The sequence below is a fragment of the Tetrao urogallus genome (genome assembly GCF_951394365.1).
Source record: "Tetrao urogallus genome assembly, chromosome: 6".
NCBI lineage: Eukaryota > Metazoa > Chordata > Aves > Galliformes > Phasianidae > Tetrao > Tetrao urogallus.
In genome coordinates this window covers 50,886,134-50,903,447 of record NC_136819.1, presented here as the reverse complement: position 1 = coordinate 50,903,447, position 17,314 = coordinate 50,886,134, and the positions used below count along the sequence as shown (strand labels likewise).

The following is a 17,314-nucleotide window of genomic DNA, read 5'->3' as shown; positions in this document are numbered from 1 at the left end:
GAGGCTGGAAGGATGCCTCTCATATAAACAGATTATTACACAATGGCCAATGACAGGCTCTTATATCTTTCACTGAAGCATCTGGCTCCGACCATAATGAACTACTGGTCTGATGTGGTACGGAGTTGTAAAGTCACTAATGATAAAATTATGGGGCAGATCCTCAGCTGGTAAGCCTGTCAATTCTCAATGATTTCTAACAGCACTGTGAGCATCACCCTGGCGAGAGGCCTGTCCTGCACTACTAAAAGCCATAATGACAGTCAAGATTCGATGTAGCTTTGCATACAAAAACAGAAAATGAAGTTTTATTTCAAATAAAGCCCATTACCTGCGATCCTGTCAGAACAACAGTTTTACCCAGGTTCTCACACATGAAGGATAAGGCTGAAGCTGTGTATGCCATTGTGTCAGTGCCATGGAGGATCACAAAGCCATCATACTTTTCATAGTGCTCCTGGAGACGGAGAGACATTTTTCATGCTGTTAGAACAATGCACTGGCATCAAAGCGACGGATGGACTGCACGACTTTCACTGATGCAAGCAACAGTGTGATACTTTAAAGGGTACCACATGGGTAATTCCTCCTCAAATATCCACGTTTTGAGTTTAAACATAATTAAGGGTTAATAGGACAATAAACACTACAGCTGTAATTCTAATTAAGGAACAGTCAAAGAGATTTTTCTATGTATACATATTAATGCAGCATTTTTAAACCAGAAGACTGCTAATTAAGAAAAGCTTAGCAATGGCTCGAAACAGGAATGTTAACATATGCAAATCGGTCTCATGGTCTGATTTCTTGTTGCTGCTTTCACTGAGGGGATTACATCATTTACGGGAACAGAAGAGGCAAATCGAGGCTATCATGATGTACATATAGAAAAAAACAGCCCGTGTAATCCGGTTGGCAGCCAGGCAGATTGCCAGTGTAAGAGTGCCCTCTTCTGTTTCAACGTCATCACTTCTCAAGCAGTACTCCATTCCTGCAGCTCCCGAGCTGAAGAGGCTGTTTGTAAGGTACACGTGCTTGCCTTAGAACCAGGCACGAACAGATGCAAAAAAATAAGTCATTTTATAATGACTTTATGAAGTCGGAGTGCATTAAAAAGAGTGTGGCCAGCATGGTGAGGGAGGTGATCTGCCCCTCTGCTCTGTCCTGGTGAGGCCACATCTGGAGTATTGTGGCACTGCTGGGCTCCTCAGTTCCAGAAAGACGGGGAACTTGTAGAGAGTCCAGCAGGGGCCATAAGGATGGCTGGGGCCTGGAGCATCTCCCGTGCGAGGGCAGGCTGAGAGCCCTGGGACTGTTCAGCCTGGAGGAGAGAAGGCTCAGAGGGGATCTTATCAATGCTTATAAATAACGAATGGCAGTCAAGTGGATGGGGCCAGGCTCTTCTGGGTGATGCTCAGTGACAGGACAAGGAGCAACGGACTCAAACTGAAAAACACAGGCAGTTCCATATGAACATGAGAAAAACTTCTTTACTGTGTAGGTGACGAAGCACTGGAACAGACTGCCCAGGGAGTGGTGGTGTCTCCTTCTCTGGAGATACTCAAAATCCACCTGGATGCTTTCCCGCCCAACTGTAGGGAACTCCTTTAGCAGAGGGTTGGACTGGATGATCTCCAGAGGTCCCTTCCAGCCTCTACAATTCTGTGATTCTGTGATGCAATCTACGTACAGTTCTACACAGGAAGTTTTTAATGCAAAGCCATTAATTACTCTTCGTCCTGATGGGATAAAATCATCAGCTGGCTTTCAGAGGAGAAAGGAATTGGTTCCTCTATTTTAAGAGCGATGCACATAGTAAACACTTTAGTCAAAGGAACTGATGTCTCTAATGTAATTTGGTTTACATGGACATGATTATACAGCAGTCTGAGCAAATACAAAAAGTGCCAGTGGGAATTTTTTTTATTTTCCATAGAATTAAATCAGATTCCTTTTGAAGTAGATTTCTTATTTTACAATGGGTACACACACTTGGCATCTCCTGTTATTATGGTCAGCTCCTAACCCACCCATACATTTCTGTTTATCCTTTACTATTTCCTCACCAATACTCATCCCTTCATGTTGCTATCTACTGAAAGTTTCAGTGGAGTTCTGTTTATTTCTCAATGGTTAGCCCACAGAACAACCAACGCTGCAAGATTTTTCTGTAGGCCAGGAACTGGGATGCATAAAGCGTGCTGCTGTATTCATCAATGCTGAATCAACATAAGCAAATTCCAAGGGCTAAAATCACAGAAATAGCTGCCTGTCCTATCTAATTCAGTCTGTACACTTCACTAATACTGTCAGCCTTACGAATCTTGTTAAATGATAAAGAACACAGCTTGTCTTAACCTTCACCATACAAAAGATCAGCCTGTTCTCTAAGGAAAAATCCCAAAGAAATGACTTAGAGTGTTCCATTCTGAGAAGTCTCCAACGTGTTACAGCTGCACCAAGGAAGCACTGAGGATGAACACAACATGGCAGTGTCTAGCCACAAGCTGGACAGCTAAAGAATTTTTTTCCTTCTCAGCACTTTTCACTTGGACTGCATGTACTGGATTTAAAGAAGCTGTATTCTGCGCACATTTTTTAAGAAGTTGTAAAAAAACTGATGTCCCAGTAAGGAAGAAAGTAAATTCTCTCCTGTTCAACATGGTATTGCCTTCTTTAAGATACCCTACTCTCAGCCCTGGGCTTTTCCCAGCTGCATCCCTGTTCCATACCTTCTCCATCTCTTCTCTGAACCGTCAAGATGCATTCCATAAGTGAAGCATCTCCCTTACTTTGATGGTTTCAGGATTAGAGGATCTAAAGGTCAAAGACTGTTACATAATCTTCAGTAGCATTCCCAGTATTATTATACCCTTAGTGAAAACGGGTACAGCCTGGTGGAAGGAGACCTACAACACAAAGACACCACTGCAGAATGAGGAGGAGTGGAAGAGCAGAGTCTTTGTAGGCCCACTTAGGTTACTTATTGCTAACAGCTACATATGAATTCCTGGTGTGAAGTATTTGAAATGTTTCATATTTCTGCTTTCTTAAAAGCACACAGTTAAGAAATGGGAACAGAAGCAGAGAAATGCTCTTAATCTAGAGAAGAATATAATCAGTTTATCTGTATATACAAAAATATTTAGGGCTTTGATCATTTCCCAGTGTGTGAAAGCCAACCTTGGTAATGCTTTTTCTCCTGGTTGCAAAAGCAAAGCTAGTCAGGACAGTGTCTGAGTAAGAAAGGCATATGAAATTATTTCCTACACTGAGAGCTAACCATTCATCTAGCAGAACATTCAAATGCTGTATAACTATACAACCTTCTGCTAAGTTACCTACACCTAAGGATTTTACTTGACACTTTTCTTTTTACTTGACACTTGACACAGTGAATCGAAGCCAACATTTTAGAACATATTAATCTATATATTACATATCTTATTCAATCACAGCTGCAATTTTTCTTTTCATTTTACAGAATTATGGCTCGTCACAGGAAGAGCTACGTAACAAATGAGTCTGCAGCCTTTTCAAAATGCACGCTTTGCAAGCACAGTACTTCTTGCTTTACAGTTAACTAAGAAACAGGGATGACATTAAAACTTTAATTATAGCAGTTCCACATTGTTATACCTTGCTAAGTATACTAAACACAGTGCTAGTTTTGTTTTAGCAACAAATGAAGTCTTATCCCACACCACCATACCTCAAGTTTCTTTGCAATTTTGGCCCAGTCCTCTGGTGTCATGTTTGAAGAATCAAGTAGTGGTGACAGCTCCAGGATTGTGTAGAAAATTCTTTTGTTTTGCTTAGAGACACTAAAAAGAAAGATAATTCAGGGGAAAAAAAATCACTATTGGGGCTAACAGCAGCTCATAGCCTCTCATTTTTTTCACTAAAGCAGTAACTTCTCCCTGTATCTGCAAGTCTGTAGCCAAGGAAATGGTCTTAAATTTGAAACATTAAGTTCCAAGTGTAGAAACTCATGACTTGATGTGGTTTAAAGTACAAACACTTCAATTTACTAAACTTAAAATTTGGGAGGTGGGGAGAAGTTGGCAGAAACAAAGGCAGGTAAGAATAATGCAGAGTCACTTTGTTTAAGTTTGGAATTGAGTTCTAACGTAAGTTCATATCTAGCCTTATGGTTTCAAAAATGCTTCGTAAGCTATTGAGAGGAATCTGTAAAGCTCCCAAGATACACAGAGGATTCGCAGATGAGTTTCAACAACTGCTTAATGCTGTGATAGCTACAAATTCCTTGCAACGAAGGGAGTCTTCTCTTCAGAGTCTTAAGACTGCCCTTTATTTTTATACCTTTTACAAAGCTTACTTCCCTTGGTTGCTCTGACTTCACATTTCAGAAAATATTTCCTTTTTTATCTAATACCATCAAGTAAACTATTGCCAAATGACCCACAGTTTCCTAGTGTTAGGTTACCTTCCTCAAGTCCTGGCCTATCGGGCCTGTTAACATCTGACATCGTTGGTACAGGACATCTCTTGTGAATGATGTGGACTTTTAAGCACGAAATAATATCAAAGATCTTAAAATACTGGCATAGTCGGAAACAGTGGCCCCACCAGTAATCAGTCACTGTCTATTGCACAAGTGCAGCCTCGATAACTGAGAAGAGACTTCTCGCAGTGCAAGGCAGATGAGACAAAGCAACTGTGCAAGTATAAAAAAAGTCAAGTACTTGTGGAGCTGAGGAATGCAATGCTTTCAAACTTCACATAGCATGAAGCCCAGCAGAAGATGACCAGAAAAAAGAGCTATCTAGAAGTGCAAAATTCCAAATTTAGAGGGGAATTTTTTTCTGTGATTCTGTGAATTTTCAGTGTCTAAGGAGAAAATGACTGTGTAATCCCAGTGGGATTGTTATAGCTGTCTGCTCTCCCTGCCTCCAAAGACCATCCATCTCCCTTTCTTCATCTGAAATCTGACTCTTCCAAGAGCTTTGAATTGCCAGCTACACAGGCTACAAACAGAGCAGGTGTTCTACCCCCATGAAATTTCCCTTTTCTCCACCTTCTTTAACCCATCAATATAGCCAAGTGCATATAAATTGAGCTTTTCTACTTACAAGGTTTGGGGTAAGAAAAGAACACCACTGCAACTATTTTCTGCTACCTTCTTGAAGCTTGGAAAATAATAGAATATCCACCATTTTCACACATTCTTATGTTAGCATTTTAAAGGAAATTTTCAAGCTAGGAATGAGAAAGACCACAACTCATGTCACGAAAACATACAGACATACTGTCTGCTACAGGGTTAAAATGACAAGAAAAAAAGCATTTAAAAAACCCTGAGAAACAGATATATATTTAACAGTCAGAATATGTTTGTCTTTAGAAATGTGATGACAAACAAGCAGCTAACATATCAGGACTACTAGCAGGCCAGCTCAGCCCTTTCTACTTTCTCCTCCAAGCGAAGCCATCCAGGAGCACGGCCAACAGCATCACCTTCAGAGCATTCTCAATGTTACTCCACTGCCTGATGACGATGCAAAGTTTTGTTTAACTGTGACTGATGCTTCTACATTTATTTCCTATGAGTGTAAGACAGTCAAAGGCCATGATCACATGATCACAGAATCACCCGGGTTGGAAGGGACCTCAAGGATCATGTAGTTCCAACCCCCCTGCCTAGCACGGCCACCAAACATACACATTTAGATCCACAACATCTGGATGTGCTTAGAGCACGGAGTTCATTGCCTTCCCTCAGCATCTGCAAGTGCTGTTTTTTCCCTACTTGCTATTCTTGCTTATAACAACATAAAATATGCAATAAAAAATAAATCACCTAACAAAATCTGCGCAACCACTCCCCATACGAAGCCTGTGTGAGCATTGCTTACAGTAGAGAAAGTGGTTAATCAACATGGGGTTATCGCTCAAAAACAACTGACTTACTGTAATTAAGTTATCATACGAAAAATTGCTTTACTGACGTGCTGCCTAAGAGCAACTTTGTAAGGCAGCGGAAAATTTGTGAAAAGAGCTTCTCAAGGAAGTGCTGCTTAAATGACACACAGCATACCACAACCAAGAGCAGCCTACTCTACTGCTTTTGACTCCTGTCTCCAAGAAGGATGATCATTAGTTGGTATCTTTGTTGTTACGTCACAGTTACATCACGGTTTCACAAAGTTCACAAAATACTCCCACTCTCTTCCTTCAGAAAGCTGCATTATTTCTCAGCTGCCTAGTTAAAATATCACTCAGCCAGCGCAAAAGAGAAAGTGGCAGATTGCCACGACTGACCTCCACAAATGGCACACAGCAGTGCCAGAAAAAAGAGGACAGGACTGTTTTTTAAACTTCAGTTCTTGATCTGAATTGACTGTTTCAAGGTTTTCTGCACTTTGTGGAAAACATACACCAAAAGAAGTATATTTAGAGTCCAATGTGCATATCAGTGCAGTTACATTTTAAATCCCCTGAAGTATTTAAAAGCTATTCAGTTATAACAGTACCAGAACAAATCTCAAATTTTCTTGTTATAGTCATTGGATTTAACATAAATTGTATGTTCACAACCATATTAATCAGCTAGGAGTTCATTATTTTTCCTTCATTCATCTTCCTGCTGTCTGCCTTCTAAGAAGTTACTTTTAACACAGAGACCTTAGTACAAAATAGAAAGAAATTAACAAACCTTACAATTTGTTTTTATGCTCTGATTTTTTCCATAAAGTTTAAGGAATATCCATTTGCACTCTTATAACAAAACAGCAACAGTCCCATTTATTCTTGAGTGATTGTAAAATCATCCTTTGTGCCAAGTTAACGTGTTTACAGAAGCAGTCATTCATCACAGCTGTGGAATATCTCAAATTAGCATACTGCCCTTCAAATAAAACCTAAAAGCTTACTAATCATTGCCCAAGAGTTAAGAAGTAATGCAGATTAATTGTAAGCCCATCAGCTATTATCATAATGTTGCATAAATCTGGGAAAGACAATCAGCTTTTGGGTTTTAAAAAAAAAACAACAGAAGGCCTGCAGAATTAAAGCATGAGGCCTATTCATGGAGGCATTAATTAGATGCTACTTTATCAGGCATGCCAAAGATAATTCACACAGAGCTGTATTTTCAGCTTTCCTAGCTATTTGGGAATATTTGTATGCTTGCATAGTAGCCCATTAATATCAAAATCCAGAAAAAATGTAGGACTTAAGCTGTCCAGAATGTCTGCTTGTTGACAAATTTATAGGTAATTTCTCAAGCAGTTTTATGATACTTCATATTTCACGTAGTACCAGGCACCCTGGGCTTTTTCCTTTTACAATCACGGAATCACAGAATCATTAAGGTTGGAAGAGTCCCCTAAGATCACCTAGTCCAACCATCAACCCGCTCCCACCACACCCACTTTTAAGTCAGTATAAACATTGTTGCTGATTTCATAGCAGAATCCCTATATTAATTGTTTGCAGGGACAATTATTTTAAAACCTACATAAGTCCCTCTCCCCAGGGAAGAAATACTTACGGGAGCACCAATGTATCATCCGGAAATTCATGGAGGTTGCACAGTTTTGTTTCCTGGGCATATGCATCATCATGCAGCATTGGCATCGTCTTCAAGCTGCTTACTAATTTATTGGCCTCAGGAGCAAGTCCTGGAAAATAAATAAATAAATGAAGTAAATAAAGGATGGAAGGTAGTGAGTAGCACCAAAAGGGGGCAAGAAATCAGTTTATCCAGCTTGTGGCCTGTCCTACATGAAACATTAACAGTCTGCTGCCAGCTCAGAACGTGAAAACAACGTAATCAATAACTCTCTGTGCAGCTACTCTTTTCCAGGCTTTAAATAAATAAATAAATCCTTTATTTGGCAGAAATAAGGTTATAAATCCCCTGCGTATCAAGTGTTTATGTTTTACCTAAATTGTTGTCTGTGTGCTAATACGGATAGCAAAAAAGCTACCATTCTCTTCAGCATTTTCCACAGCTACCCTCTAGCCAGTGGCAGGATATTTACCAAACATGGATGTTGTTTTGCATTACAAAGCTGTGATATTTCTGCCTAAGCTCCTTAGCTGACGTCCTACAGATGTACTGGCACAGGCAGCAAGGTGCCAGTATGGCTGTATAGAAAAGCGGTGCGTTAGGTGTCACTGTCAGCAGCAACAGCATTTGCACAAAGGGGAAAAAAAGGGAAAGCCTGAACAAATCCCACACTAGGTATTGAGCATAGGCAGACACGGAAAAAGATCTCTGTTTATAAAGACAGAAATAGCAGCTTGCCAGATGAGCCCTAAATACTGAGTTCCCCATCAACCTCCCTGAAACATGAGCTTTCCACGAGCAGGTTGAGGACTGAACACCTTAACACAGTGGAAGTATGTGAGGACTAGATGACCTTTGAGGTCTTTTCCAACTTTAATGATTCTATGGAAGTGTGGAGGCATCCTAAGCTCTGTTCACCCTCTCCTTGCCCTGGACATCCTCCTTTCTGGGGAAGTGACCTTGAAGATGGCTGAGGCCCACACCAGCCCAAGCCTATGAATGGTGTGCTGCACCTGCAGGCATTCTGAGGGCAACCAGGTATTTCAAAAGGAATCCAAATGCTGCTCTCTGCTAGATAAAAAGGCACCTTCAATGTTTAATGTTACATTTGGTTTGACAGAGCTGAGTTCCACTGTAAACTCAGCCTGCAGCTGCTCTGATAGTGGTAGGATGAAGGTTGTCTGCATTTGGCTGCTGAAATGAGCTGAGGAAGATGGTCTGAGTTTAGCAAGGTGAAACATTATATATTTTATTAACTCCTATATCTTTAAGTGCCAGCAGCACATTAGGAGTTTCTGGAGCAGCAGTATTCCAATTAGATTACAACAATTCCAGTTATAAAATTACACTGCAGTATTCAAGCAGAGGCACTTCTTTCTGAACTCCAAGATTCTACTGGTACTGCTGTCCAGATCTGTGCAGTCTCACCTGCTCTGACAGTGAAGAAATTCTCAAACCTCATAATTCAACTTCTGCCAGTTCCAGCCAGTCACAGTTTGAGGCTAAATAATCAGAGAATCATCACACCTGCTTCAACTCCCCTCCAAGGAACGGGGACATCTACAGCTAGAAGAATTCTCTCCCACTTCCCAGCTCTTCAGTTTGGCCTGAACACCATTTGCACACAAGTTCACATCTTTTTTATTATTTCATCTTCAAACAAGTTTGTTCTTTAAAATATTCCAAAGTACAGAGAAACAGTAATAGCATTAGCTGAAGTGCATGCAGCCTGCTTTACTTTCCAAACTGATGGAAAACCCTTAAGAATGCCCTAATCTCTTTGCTGGCTTGCCCTAAATGAAGTACGAGGCCTTTTCATAGCCAGCTTCCTTGCAGGATGGCAACAGCATTTGAGTGGCTTTGCTTGGATTCCTACTGGAACATTTTGTTTTACAAAATATACTCAACGTGCTTCCAGCTTTGGAAGCATGTTTTGTTGCTTCAGTTACAACCCCTGCTTATTCCTATTAAAGATGTCCCTAGCTTACTCACAAATGGCCACTGCACTTGGATATAGAGTCATCCTGGCTCTGAAGCTCCACACAGCAGCACAGTGTTTTTTTGTTTTCCCTTGTTCACCTTACTCTAAATACTGGCAATGGATTAGAGAGCTTATTTCTCCTATTTGTTCTAAGAGCGGGAGAGCTGACAAACGATAATATTTTTAAATCTCTTCCCAATGAACGTTCCTCATCTCTGGATCACAAATCTGATGGGATTTCCTGTGCCTGCTTGACTGTGATCAAACCTTCAGAGATTCTGCAGACACACCAAAGACATCTGGCTCACAACCAACACCGTCCCCTGCACGCACCCACATTTGGCAGTACTGTCTGCTCCACTGCTTCAAGGAGCCACACAGGGGAACTCAAGCATGACAGTTTTAAGAACACTTCTACTTTATTATGCACAGAAAATATCTTCTGTGAGCCAAACTCATTAACCGAGCATTTGTAGCAGCTTCACCCCTGCAGAGAAGAAGCAAGTCATGCAACTCATCCAAACACCTCTCATCAGCTGCTGACCTGTTCCTCTGCAGCTGGGCAACCCCATGGTGAGAAGAACAAGGATGATTCTGTCTCACCTGGAGCCGAGGTCTCTGTTTCGCTCCAGTACTAAAGCTAATATAGCAATAGCTACTTATCAGTCTCGTTAACCTATAGCCTGCGTTGGAGAGAAGAGGGAGCTGACAGACTCCAATTCAGCTGTGTCTTGGGGGCTTCTGACACCCATAGAACCCACCATAGGAGTTGGGTCCTATTTGGACCCCAGCAGTCAGACCTTCCGCAGTCTACTACATCTAGAAAAGACAGAAAATTAACCATGTTACCCAGAAAGACTATTCCAAGTAATCCTTCTATGGGGATTTAGCTTAGCCCCACTTGTGTTTGTTAGGTAGGATTTCTTTTCTCATTTTTTGAGGTAAAAGCTATGAAAGAGAGCAGTACTCAAGGCTGAGGAAAAGATCTTCCTGGAAGCACAATCCAGGAGGAGCAGGGCTTGACGTGGGGATCAGTGTTACAATAACCTCACTGCACAGAGCAGCAGGATTATCCTTCTGAACTGAGCTCCTGATAAGCCAAAAGAGGTGGGAGGAATGAAGTAGGAGGAAGCAAAAGGAAGAAATCTAAAACATGCATTGAGATGGCTTATTTGAATGTAAAGCAGGAATGCTGGGAGAGGCTGCAAGTGACTTTGGTTGTCACTTCACTGTGCGAACAGAGAGCACCCATCCTCTGAAAAGGCCTCCCTCAGGGCTAAGCTCCAGGGCCATAAGGAGTTCAAGAGGTCTGAGAGGCGCTGAGGTTGCCACATGTGCACAGATCAACTGCAAAGCACCTGCAGTGGGCTTACCATCTTACCATCAGACCAGGCAGCAATCAACAATCATCCATACACACACAACGAGCCCAGGGAATGTGACTGTAACCTGCACTGCACATGGAGGCAGCTCTACATTGGCCTGATGTGTTTTGCAGAGAGTAAGCTCCTCCTGTCAGCATTTACAAATGATACCATCTTTTCTAGTAAGAGGAAAGGCCATAAAAGAGCAGCCTATATGGGAATTAGGTGGGAGCCTTGCTTGAACCCTTCAATTGCTGCTGTAAAGTTTCATGCTGCTCAAGGAACTCACCGCTGTTTACTTTGCTTGAAATAAAACACAGCTTGAGCTATGGTTCTAAGCAGGTGTTTTCTAGGTATTGATTAATAAAAGAAACAAGCATATTGTGGAGGATTTTTTTTTTTTTCCAACCTTCTAAGCATGCTGCTTTTCTCATGCCCTTTCACCAGCTTCAGTTTAAACACGATGGACTGGCAAATATTCTTAAAGAGGCGCTCCAGCTGCTCTGCTGCTGGATCTGTGCAGAAGAAGCAGGCGGAACCCTCAGCGGGATGCAGCACATCGGCAGCATCGGATCAGAACTGTCAGATTGTTTGCATGTGCTGTAATGATTGACACATGTTGGGCAACAGAAATAAAGCACACGATCCAAAGAGGCTGTGGAGTTCATTCATAAAAAAAAAAAAAAGTTTCCATTCTTTTAAGGTGTTTGGGAAACTGAGCCAGCAGAAATAGGAAATGATGTTAGCAGCAGTGCAAATAGAGGAAAGTGACCACGTGTCACTCGAAACACGGATTCCTCTTGCAGCTGTCATTCCTCAGACTCATTTCATGGGTTAAACACAGTGACAACAGCCATAAAAAACAAAGCACAACAACGCTGTGAAGTATGTGCCCTACAGTAACAAGAAACAGCAACTGCCTAAGAAGGAAGGAAACAAATACAGCATAGAAAACTCAGAGGTGAAGCCCTAAGTGCATGAAACCTACAGATGCGTACCCGAGATGTTATTTCAACCGTGAAACTCTGCAGTAGGTAACAGGAGCACCCTAGTTCTATTGCTGGAAGCTTACAGCCACCCTGGGACGCTGCGCTGCCTACCAAATAATGAAAAAAGAAAAGAGAACTTATGTTCATCCTAACCAAACTACTCCCATTCTCTCCACACCCCCAACCCGACATCACCCTACGTGCCACGGAGCCCGGGGCGATTCTTTTGGGGCTAAAAAATACGCAACGTGAGATGTGGAACGAAGCTGGTTTCATTTTCAGCGCGCGAGCGTGGAGAGAAAGGACTGGCGCTGCAGGAAACACGTTGTTCTGTGCCCTGCCGCTCCCAGCCCAGGGGCCGCTGCTCACAAGGATGCGCTCCCACTGGTACAGACGCGGGATTTGAGAAGAAAGGATCCCGTTTTGGTGCCGCTCGCCCTCTAGAAGCCGGGCTTTTAGCTGGCGCAAGGAGCGGCCTCCTTCCCTTCCCTTCCCCTGTCCTCCGCCCGCAGAACGCTGCTCCCCAAGGCTGCAGCCCGGCTCGCCACGCTCACCCTTGTCGTCCTGCACCATGCCGATGGTGCCGCCCGTATTGATGACCAGCACCCGCGCCTCGCTGACGGCCTTACAGCCGGGCAGATCCTGGCGGTGGGTGCCGGACAGCGCTCTGCCCAGCGAGCCCCGCGCCACCGCCGCCTCCATCCCGACCCCAAGGAACCGCTACCTCCGGCGAAAAGGGGAGTTAGAGGGCGGCCCAGGGGACGCCTCCGTCCCGCCCCCCGCCGGCCGGGCAGGCAGCGGGGTGGGGCCCAGAGAGGCGGGGAGAGCTGCGCCGCCTCCGGAGCGCGCCTGGCTGCGGGGGGCGAGGCGCGGCACGGCCCCTTTGGTGCGGGCTACGGGCGGGGAGGGCTGGATCTTCCCCTTGTCCGTCCGGAAAGCGAGGACGGGAAGCCCTGTGCTTACCTGGCTCGTTCCCAGTGTCTGCTTACGCCCTCCGTTTCCGCTTCCTAACGTGGATCCATCGCTTTCCTGCAAGTTTTCTCGCAAGAAAGGAATGAAGATCCACCTTCAAGCAGCGCATCAAGCCGCAGGACAAATAGGAGACCTGGGGCAGTACTGCCTGCTGACAGCGGGCAGGGTTGGGATGGAATTCTCGCCCTGCAGTAAGGTAAGAGCTGCGAAACAAGCAGCACAGCAGAAGAATGCAAAGCCAGATAGGTCTCTCAGTTAAATCAAGCATCCCTCTGTACCTCTGCCCGCAAACTCGTGCATCTGAGCTCGTGTCCCTTTGACGACACTCGCCCTAAGGGACTGCTATCTCCTGCCAATCCATCACCACACGGTTATCCCGGAACACCAGTTACAGCGCCTGTTGCTCAGCCCCTCCCAAAGTACAAGGGGAAAACCAGGCTCACGGTCAGCAAAGATGCTTGGTGTGACAGTGCTGCCCCTCCTTGTTCCCCAACTGCATCCTTCACCTTGCACAGGAAGATGATGATGGACAGCACTGATAACACACTTTCTAAAACAAATTAACAAGCACAAACCTGCCTCAAACTGGAGGGCTGATAGCGGTGATAGCAGACATCCGGTTCAAGAGCTGAGGGCCACCTGAGCAGGCACCTAAAAGTATGACTTTGAGTCAATCATCTTACCCCAAAAATAGTGAGCAGCCCAACAGTCAGTCCCCTTGAGCTCTCTTGCATGGTCACGGCTGCACGATGGGATCTCCCCTCAAGTATGGACACCTTCTGAGGTTACACCTGCACAGAGATCCCTGACACCTTGATGTCAAGATGCCTTGCCGATACAGATCCACAGCAAGTGACTGTTTTAGATTTTGTTAGCTTTACTAATATTGTATCTTTGTGCACATATGATCCCTTAGACACAAACTGCTGATCAAGTCTGGGGCTAGGAGTCGATCCAGTCACACCTAGACTCTTCACCTCTGTGGTTGCAGGGGCTTTGAAAGCAATGGGGTCCACTCTAACCCTCATGACTCAGTGGGACAGTTTTCTATGTGTGTGTTTAACCTGACCTGCTATGCAGTAAATAATTGGGTGTATCCAGCCATCTGGTTGGCCAAATCTGATTACGTCACAGTTAAATCACTACATTATATTATATCAATAAATATACTCCTGCTTTTCTCTTCTGAGTGAAGCACATAGCGTGGTTGTTTCCATACATGCAACCAAGTGTTGTGTTTGTAATAAATATCGTAACAGTGAAATATTGGTGAACTGCCAATATAGGGATCATAAAAAATTGGTTTCCAACCTATTCTGGTTGGTTCATTATAGACTTGAGTTTCAGCTTACACATCACCTGTGACCAACAACAGGCTAGGTGTTTCTCAAGTTCTCCTACAATTTCCTGTAATAGTCCTCTTAAGCTTCCAGACATACAAGCCCCTCTTCATCTCTGAAGTAGAAGCATTATGCTTCAAAGCTAAATACAAGTTGAGGCCAATTTTTTTAAGCGTTTAGTATCTAGGTCTAGTTGACATTTGTACTAGAAAGCAATTGTACAGGTGAAGGAGCTAGAGAGGTATGATTTATGTGATCTGCAGTTCCACAGACCTGACATCCTTGTCTGCACACCCACTGGTACAGGTAAGATGCCTCTTTCAGATATCAGTCTTTATCCTTAGAAATCAGTAATATGGTTGAAAATTTCACTGCATAGTTCTGTCTCCTATAGTATAAGCATTCATAGAATTACTAAGGTTGAAGGAGACCACCAAGATCAAACAGTCCAACCATCAACTCATCCCCACCGTGCCCACTAACCACGTCTCTCAGTGCCATTCCCTGCATTTGAGATTTTTGTTTTTAAAAACCAAACAGAGCAATCAGAAGAGCAATCTATTGGATTGACATCTTCACTTTACAGAAGTGGGTGGAGAAGGAGCTTAAATGCTCTTTGAATTACTTCTGTTGTTCAAAGTTGACTTAGTATGAAACGATTCACCTAAAATGCAGTTGCAGTAGTGCATTATTACATTAGAGGCAAGTACAGGCACAGCGCCATGCTTGTGCTGCAGGTAGAATAAAATAAACATATTCAGTATGTAACTTTGCTTTCCCTTCGAAAAGCTGTCCCTGGCATCCACGAAATCTGTTGGGTTGCTTGCCCCTCACCACACTGTCCTCCCCACAGCTGCTGGGGTTGTTGAAGTCCCTCAGGAGAACCAGGTCTATGATGAAAACTTCTCACTCTGTGAAGGCAGCTTCACCCCCTCCTCCCTCCTGTGGCCTTTAGTTGCCTACTGCTATCGATCATGGGGATGATGTCACCCAAGTCAGTGACACTGACTGGAAAGCTCTCAAAAAGCCTTGAGACAGATCCTTGCTGTGCTGTGCAATCAAGTCAGCCCTTTGCACAGAACAATGAGCCAGGCACAGCCCTCATCTCCCTTCTCACCATGAAAAAGCCTGTATCTACGCATTATAGATATATAAAACTACAACTGTATACTGTTAGCTGCATGCACCTAATAATCGCTTTTTATTTTGTACTGCACCGTTAAGAAGGATGTTCATGGATCTAAAGTAAATTGAAAACTAGCATAAGAATGACTCATTGCATAAACGGATGGATGGGTGGATGGGTACCAGCTCCATAGAAACAGTCTAAAGAAAACACAAGAATAACACCTCAACTTAAATAAAAGATGTTGACAATAGAAAAACAATCATGGAGCACAAAGAGTTGCAACATGTATTTCCCTGAAATGATGTCACAAGTAACAGAACATCACAGGGGAGGCAATACAACCTTAAGCTGTCCATTCCAAGATGGGTTTATTCTAACTCTTCCAATAGCTCAATAAAAGCTCCCAGATGTCTTAAGAGTGTAAACCTGGAAGGATCAAAAAGTCTCCCTGGAAACTTAATTGGCAAGACTACACTTCAAATAATGTTCTTGTAAGCAGAGAGGAACAATGGCCTTGAGTGATTTAACAGACACAAGATCCGAAGCTGCGAGTTTTGGAATCAGAAAAGCAAAGTGGTTGTCATGGTTTTACGTTGTTTGTTTTTTCGGGTTTCAGTATTCCACATCAAAACATCATGCAGTGTAGGGGGCATTAAAGTGTTAATATTATACAGCTAATAGCATCCAATAGATCAGAAGGAGCACAGTGACACTCACTAGCTGGAAGGAGTTCCTGCCATCGCAGCCGGTTTGCTCCAGCAGTCGTGTACCAGCCCTGCAATCTGTCAACATGACCTTTAGCTCTGAGGTTGGGAAGAGAAAAATAATAAAAATCAGCCCAGTGACGCAATGTCCTGCTAGTTAGCATTGTCACAGTTGTTCCGAACATTGTGAATCAAACAGGATTAGGAAGTCTGCCAAGTGAGTCTAAGTGGGAGCCGAGGAAAAATACAACAAAAACCAACACACACCAAAAAAACTTCAAATCGTGAACAGACAGCAAAGAATGCTGCTACAAGGTAGTACTTAGCAGGCTTTCAGGACAGTTTTCCTTTCTAAAAAATAATTTTAAGTGAAGACTTCTCACATATTTCAGTCACTGCTTTCTGATAAGTAGCAGTACAACAATTCACTGCACAAACCATACGGGCTTTTACCCCTGAACCCCATTTCAAACTCAACAAAAAATATTCATTACAGTTCACTAAGGAAGATAATGCAAAATATCTACTGCTCAAATCATCTTTACTGTATTGCCTTACAGTAAAATCACTTGAATATTCTCACATATTACTACCCACTGCTAAAACATCTATACATGCACGCGTTATAATGCCCTGTGAGATATGTTGGTGTTATCACCATTCTAAGCTGAAGAAACTGAGGAACTTAGCTGGGTAAATACTCTGGAGTTAAGCTCTCAGCACTTGGACTGGGTGGGCAGTCCTTCACCCAACAACAACTCCATTCATAGGACAATACATGCAAAGCAGAAAAAAAAAAAATTCAGATTATTTCTGGATATGAAACTAAAACAAAATTTTCTTTCAACTGAGTTTAATGATTTTTTTTTTTTTAAACTTGATGATAGGCTTCTGTTATGTCCGATGATTAAAATGTGACTCACCCAAAAAGGCTATTTTTGTTAGAGAATATTTTCAACTGCCCTAGAACCCACACATCTTATTTGAAACTACTGTACCTGCAGTGGGTAACACCAGGGCTCAACACCTTATTCTGGTTTTTAGAAATGAGGTTGACCTGTGACAAGCTGAAACTGGATCCCATATCCTGTAAATCAGTTCTTTGTACTGCAGTCTCGTAAAGGAAAAACAAACAAACCCTCATTCTCCTTTTTACAGTTTAACTGGACTGCATTCCTCAGTGGAGTAGCACCGTATCAGCATGATGTAAACTGTTGCACTTGGCCATGACACTTCTGATCTGCAACCACCGGATATTCAACAAACGTAGTAGTAACACAAAGGTCACACAGCCTTCATCA

At 43.0% G+C, this 17,314-nt stretch overlaps 1 protein-coding gene across 1 annotated transcript in view; it reads right to left on the bottom strand.

Moving 5' to 3' along the window:
• Positions 1–16,177, bottom strand: part of ASPG (asparaginase) — a gene marked incomplete at both ends in the record, with an annotated part of 47,835 nt that extends 31,658 nt beyond the window's left edge. The window contains 4 exons of the mRNA XM_079536990.1: positions 332–457; positions 3,713–3,824; positions 7,514–7,643; positions 16,027–16,177. Of these exons, the coding sequence (XP_079393116.1) occupies positions 332–457; positions 3,713–3,824; positions 7,514–7,643; positions 16,027–16,177 (519 nt within the window). The remainder of the gene's footprint in view (positions 1–331; positions 458–3,712; positions 3,825–7,513; positions 7,644–16,026) is intronic.
• Between the last annotated feature and the right edge of the window lie 1,137 nt (positions 16,178–17,314).